Genomic DNA, 6,719 nt, shown 5'->3' with positions numbered 1-6,719 from the left:
TCCTAAGTCATATGTTATATATATATATACTGTACATATATATATCATATGACTGGACAGGGCCGCACCCATGGCAACAGGGCAGTGGAGATGGCATCCTCTGAGGATCTGTTGGTTCTGAGCGCAAAACTGATGAGGGTCCAAGTTGGCTGGGATGTTGCCTTTGATGAGTTTTGTCTCAAAGCACTTCGTCAGAACGGGGGTGAGTGCCACAGGGCGGTAGTCGTTTAGACTGGACACCGCAGGCTCTTTGGGCACAGGGACGACGGTGGCTGTCTTGAGGAAGGGGGAGGAACACTCTCCTCTGACAGTGGTAAGTTGAAAATGTCAGCTCGCTGGTTGGCACACGTTCTTCGGACACGGCCAGGGGTGTCATCAGGCCCAGCAGCTTTACTCACATTCACTCTTAGCGGGGTTCTCTTCACATCCGCTGCGGATACTGACGGCGGCCGGTCCTCTGGAGGCGGGGGGCAGACTCGACAGCCGACTCTCTGTTGAGGAGATCGAATGTGTTAAGCTCATCTGGCCTCACACGTGATGGGGGGGAGGCGCTCCTGCTTTTGTGCATGTCTCGGGTGCTGTCGGCGTTGCCGTCGCTCTCCAGTCTCCTAGACGCCGGCTTTCAGTATCTCTCTCTCGCTACGCCGGTGCCGCGTTCTACCACCCGCATGGTGATAGCATCGAGTTTTGTGGGCCTAGAGTTCCCCGGCAGGATGACTGGCAGCTTACCAGACCAATAGAAGAGCAGCAGAGCCCCGCACCTAGAGCATTTGTCCGATTACCTCAAAGACCAGGCTCTGAGAGAACTGCAAGCCAAAAAACACAAAGACGCGCGAAGCAAAGGGCAGGCAACGCAGTCCAGCTGGAGCTGTGATTTTAGATTTGGAAATCGTATTTCTTTGCGTTTCACATTGTAGCTCTTTGTCCTATTTTTGGAATGATTTCTTTGTGTTTTTTAATTTTTTTATTTTATTAACTTTGCAAAATGTAAATGTCTGTGTCTTATCTATTTACACTTATCGGTTAAAAAAAAAAAAAAAAAAAATGAGGCCTCCACTGACCACCCCCCCCCGAGGACACACTTCCTCTCATTCCAATCACGTCACAGGCACGAATCTAAAATCTAAAAAATAAATAAATAAATAAATAAATAAATAAATGAACCCCGCAAAAGATTTATAGGTTTCACAGACTGTGGAGTGAAATTATATCGCACATGAATGATTTCTTTTATTGTTTGTTTTTTTTCCAATTTCTGATAAGACGTCAAACAGAAAACTATAATAATAAAAACATTATTAGTAGCTGTGGTCAGGAAGGCAGTGACTGGATCAGATTTGTTAATAAAACAACAACCCCCCCCCCCCCTCCCAGAGCTGTTTCTACTGGCCTAATGGCATGGAGAAAGCAATGTTAATTCATCTTTGTTGAGGATAAAAAGACATTTCTCACTCGGACTGCACACACACACACACACACACACACACACGCCTAGAGACATAAAAGCTAACGTGATATATTATTCCCACACATAGGCTGCACGCTAGAGTGCCATTTATTATCTATGTTCCTGAGAAGCAATAAAACAGATGACTTGATAGAGTCAATGTGTGACAGAAAATAGGTGTGTGTGTGTGTGTGTGTGTGTGTGTAGGGGGGGGGGGGGGGGGGGGGCTGTCACCTCACATCATCACGCGCACCCCTCCACCCACTCCCCTTTATGCCCGGTGACGTAAGCCCCACAAACTACTTAAACAAGCCGCGGAGCCGCCAGCCGCGGCAGTACCCCGAGCACTTTGAGCGGAGTCCGCGCGAGTTAAGCGGGTGTTTCGTGGGGTTTTTTTTTCTTGGGGGGGGACTCTTCGCCGGTGGAGTCCTGAACGACGTGGTCCGGTGCCGCACTTTGTGTGTCACGGTGGGGGGACACAAAAAAAACAAAAAAAACCCCACATAAAACCGAAGACAGAGCGCGGATAGACCGTGAGAGAGCGAGAGGGAGAAAGTGTTGCGCGTGTGTCTGGGTGCGTGTTTGCTGATTGGCTGAGCCGTGAGCGCCGCGTGCGAACACGGGACGCCGCGCGGCATACACATATATCGGGTGCACAGGCTCGCGCCGCTCGACAAGTTTCCCCACTCCGCCGGGACCCCCGAGGGCGCGCGCGGACCCCCGAGGAAAGCACAGCTCGGCTTGAGTAGCGTTTGAAACAACTCCGAGGTAAGCTAATGACTTCTGCTACTTCTACTACAACTAGTACTACTACAATTTCTACAACTACTACTACTACTACTACTGCTACTACCCGGCTAATACCCGCACTCGCCGGAGTCACGCGCAACATCCACTCATGCAGTTTACACTTGAGGCAACTTTCACGACATGGCTTACACACACGTTTTGTATTGCTGTTTAGTTCCTGTTCGCAATACTTAATAATATTAGTTGCAGTAGTTTGAAGTTATTTGTGTTTTATTATTATTATTATTATTATTATTATTATTATTATTATTATTGTGTAGTGAAGTATAATGTTAACTACCTGACAAAGTCTTGTTTCCTATTTTCTGTTTTATTTCAAGTCCATGGCTGCCCCTGCACACGGCACATGCGCGTGGGTGTTGGTCCTGGGCGCGTGCGTGTCGCTGGTGGTTGGAACGGACTGCGGGAAGGAGTGCGCACTGTGCGTGTACCGCCTGCTGGGACAGCAGTCTGGCTTTTCCTCGCTGGTAATGTCACTATATTTGATTGTTACTATAAAGTATATATATATACATTTTTTTTATGAGTTTGTCTCTTAAGTGTTATTTATATTATATTTAATATGTAATATTTTCTAGTATATAAAAAATCTAAATCACTGAGATTACAGAGGCAGTCTGCTGTCTCACCTGTTTATTATACATTATACATTATTATTATTATTGTTTTTATTCCACCCCTGTCACTCTTTGCTTTCTGTATAGTTCCTCTCCTGTCCTCTCTGTTTTTCTTCATTTCCTTTCCTCTTACTTTCACCCCCCACCCTCCGGTGCCATTTTCATCTCCAGTTATTAGGTGACTATAAATGTGATAATAATGTTTCTATATTATTAATATAGAAATAATATTTCCTAATATTAATAATAATATATATTTCCTTTCCTTTCCCACGGGCTTTGTCCCCCTCTCTCTCTCTCTCTCCTCCGTTCCCTCTCTGCCCTGCTTATAGTTCTGTAGGCTTCAAGCCAATTTTCAAAACTGCTAGCTTTTCGGTTCCTTTTCTCTATTCTTCTTTCCTCCTCCCGTTCTCATTCTCTTTGCTCTCCGTGCCGCCTTTTCTCTCTCTCTCTCTCTCTCTCTCTCTCTCTCTCTCTCTCTCTCGAGTTTTCTTTCCTTTCCTGTCCTCCTCCATCCGCACCCCTGCACCCTCCGTTTTTTTAGACCAGAGTAATCGTGTTAATATCATTCTATATAGATCAGTAACAACAACAACAAAAAAAAAAGCAGCTTAAATACAAGAACATTTTATCTAAATTGAATTGTTTTGTTGAGAATGCAAAATACATTTATGTGCATGTCCATCGTCATTAATAAATATATCAAAGGGGCTCTTCTAGTTCAGGATATTGTAAATTCCGTGAAATCCTCCGAACGCCAAGAATGTGGATTTCATTCCCGATTTCCGTACACTTTAAAAAATGTTTCAAGACCTGGTCAAAACATACTATAATTGAATATTTTCTTTTAGGCTTGAAATCTGAAAGCCTGTCCGTATTTGGCATTTGCTGTCCCTTCTTGCACTTGCTGTGTGCTTCACAATGTGGCCAGCGGAGGGTGCTGCTGCTGCTGCTGCTGCTGCCCTCCACCCTCCCAGCTCCTCGGGTGCCAATATGTCCTCGATTCAATTTTCCTGTTCGTTAATTCTGTCTCCATAAGCCCGCGGCACTGAAAGCTCAGCGAGAGTCCCTCCTCCGTGCCATCAAGCAGGGATCTCCAGTGGCTCCAATAAGTGAAATCCAATGACACACGTGGGGGTTGGAAGCATGTTATCCTGGCAGTGTGCAGCCCCCAGGGCCCAGCAGATGCCTTCAGTCTGATTATACTACTGCCACCAGGTTATATGGATTCACATAGTTAAAGGATGACTGGGATAAGTGGGTGGTGGGGGGGGGGGGGGCACACAGCTTTTATAGGGGATACTGTGTCAATGGGTGAGAAACCAGCAGGTTCAGATGGTTTTATAGGAGCAATTGCGCTTTTCTACGTTGTTATGGGTGAGGGACTGTTTCTTTCTTTTGTGTCTTTTTGTCTTAAGCCTTATTGTCAGGCTCAGCAGGCGGGAAAATGAACAGTGATGGAGCAAGCCACATACAATACATGATTCAAAATCCAACCCTTTTTTTGGTGTCTGTCAGTGGAAAAATCTATTCCAATCTGTGCCAATCTCTTCAGTTGAATGCTATTGGAGGTTTGGACTATGGCCTCAAACGACTCTCCCACCGCAATACACTCCGACTATATAACATATATGAGATTTGTTTTATTCTGCCATGATTCCGTCGACAGGTCGGTGGGAGAATTATTCTCAATTAGGGCTGATATTTTTCATTATCGATTCATCGATTATTTTCCAATTGCCGGTGAATTGTTTGGTCTATAAAATCCAAAAGAATTGTGAAAAATGCTCAAAAGTAACTTCAACTTGCTTTTTTTTTTTTTTTTCCAACCAACAGTCCAAAACCTTCATTTACTGTCAGAAATGACAGAGATGGGTTGTTGGCACCATGGGTCCTGTACAGAGACCAACGTGAAAACCTGTGCTCACCAAACCAAAGTCCTGGGAGGATGAATCATTTGTCAAGAAACGTATGCATGTAGAGTCTCTTAAAACCGCAAACCTTGACATGTTCAGTACACGTACAAATGAATCTTTTAGCACTTTATCACAGTGACAGTGGAGGTCCCCTCGCTGGGGACTAAAAGCATTGCCACGCACTCAGGAGGTAGATCGGGTCGTCTTCTGATCACAGGGTTGGCGGGTTTGATCCTCACCACCTCCTGTTCACGTGGTCGAAGTGTCCTTGGGCAAGACACGGAAGCCCAAATTGCTCCCGATGTGCGCAAGTTTCATTTTGCACCGCCAGAAGATATTTAGAGCGCCCGCTGACACGAGAAGGCCTTTAGACACATATTTGTACACAGTTGTAGGTGTTGAATTATTATGATCCGATATTTGTTTTGACCTGTCTCTGGACCCCGTATAATAGCAGCGGAGCCTTCGTTTCAATTGCACTTTCGAACGATAGAATGCTTAAAGTAGAGGTAGCGAGTTTATAGCAGTTGAAGAGATTTTCATACAGCAGCAGCGCTAATCATTTAGCAGCAGCGCTGCACTGGAATGCAAATAGGGGAAACACTGTTTGATTGTGGTAGAAAATGGAAGGATTCTTTCCCTGATAAAACCAAAGGGATTTCAATGGAAACATGACTGCATGTTGGAATTGGCAAACATTGTATTGATCGACTATGAAAAGTCATAATGATCATTTTGATTCTTCCAGACATGCTCGCTTGAGTGCGAGGGTGGGTTGGACAGCCAGAAGCTCCGCCTTTGCCAGGACTTCCTATTGGAAGAGGAAAACCACATTCCTCTGGATGCTGACCCCCGTCAACAGCACGAACAGGAAGTAGTGAGCGCCATGACGGCTGACGAAGAGGACGCGACATCACCGGAACACCAGCTGGCCAAGAAGTACGGCGGCTTTATGAAGCGCTACGGTGGTTTCATGTCTCGCCGCTCCTCCTCTCCAGAGGGGGCACTAGAGGAACCTGGAAACCAGGATGAGGAAGAAAACGTGCGCCTGGAGATCCTAAAGATTCTCAATTCAGCGGCCGAGCATGGCGGCGAGGGGAATGGTCAGGGAGGCGAGGCGGTGAAGAGGTATGGGGGCTTCATGCGTCGGGCTGAGGGAGGGGTGGTGCAGGGCGACCTGCTGGAAGCGGTGTTAGGCCGTGGGCTTAAGAAGCGCTATGGAGGGTTCATGAGGCGCGTGGGCAGGCCCGAGTGGCTGGTGGACAGCAGCAAGAGTGGGGGGGTGTTGAAACGGGCTTGGGAGAACGGCAGCGAGCTACAGAAGAGGTATGGTGGGTTCATGGACTAGTACGCCACAGTTATGACCCTTCACTTCCCCTCATCCCTCTCTTCAACCAATCACCTTGTAGTCTGGACTTGTTGGTGTTCGAATCAACTGGCCACCCGCTCTGCTAATTACATTGCATCATCTGGCTTTGTATAACGTGCTGCTGCCTACTTCATTGGTCCAATTGGTCCTGTAATGATAAAAAAAAAAAAAAGATAAACATATATTGTTCAGATGTACACAATCATTTTTTTTTGGGGTCTGTTTTTGGTTTTCATGATGATATTATTTATTAAAAGAATCTGTTGATCGAGGTGTGTTGGTCAAGTGTATGATTTAAAAAATGAAAAAAAAATGTTTGTGTGCACGTGCTAGGGTATAGGTTTCAGAACTGGGAGACACAATAAAGTCAATGGCTCTTCAAACATTAACACCGTACTTGACACCCGACCCGATACTTCATGATAGATCCTGTTGTATTCGCGTCTTTGATGCCTTATCTTGGATTGAGGTCCAAAAAAATTGTAATCACATATCGTCAGCAGTGAACCAAAATATGCATTTAAGATCCAGGTCAGCCTGGAATGGCAATCGCGTTTTAA

The 6,719-nt window shown here is 45.8% G+C and overlaps 1 protein-coding gene across 1 annotated transcript; it reads left to right on the top strand.

Moving 5' to 3' along the window:
* Positions 1 to 2,041: 2,041 nt before the first annotated feature.
* On the top strand, positions 2,042 to 6,389 carry LOC139296897 (proenkephalin-A-like). Its single transcript, XM_070919461.1, has 3 exons — positions 2,042 to 2,215; positions 2,578 to 2,724; positions 5,539 to 6,389. The coding sequence occupies exons 2-3, from the start codon at positions 2,581 to 2,583 to the stop codon at positions 6,136 to 6,138; spliced, it is 744 nt and encodes a 247-aa protein (XP_070775562.1). The 5' UTR covers positions 2,042 to 2,215; positions 2,578 to 2,580; the 3' UTR covers positions 6,139 to 6,389.
* Positions 6,390 to 6,719: the final 330 nt, after the last annotated feature.

The sequence above is a fragment of the Enoplosus armatus genome, chromosome 14, assembly GCF_043641665.1.
Source record: "Enoplosus armatus isolate fEnoArm2 chromosome 14, fEnoArm2.hap1, whole genome shotgun sequence".
Taxonomy (NCBI): Eukaryota; Metazoa; Chordata; class Actinopteri; order Centrarchiformes; family Enoplosidae; genus Enoplosus; species Enoplosus armatus.
Note: the sequence above shows the minus strand (reverse complement) of the source record. Positions and strands in the feature narration are given on the sequence as shown.

Bases quoted from the DNA above. Each gene is read 5' to 3' on its own strand.
- LOC139296897 (XM_070919461.1), top strand. From the start codon at position 2,581: ATGGCTGCCCCTGCACACGGCACATGCGCGTGGGTGTTGGTCCTGGGC. The intron at 2,725-5,538 runs GTAATGTCACTA...TGATTCTTCCAG, and splicing joins AGTCTGGCTTTTCCTCGCTG to ACATGCTCGCTTGAGTGCGA.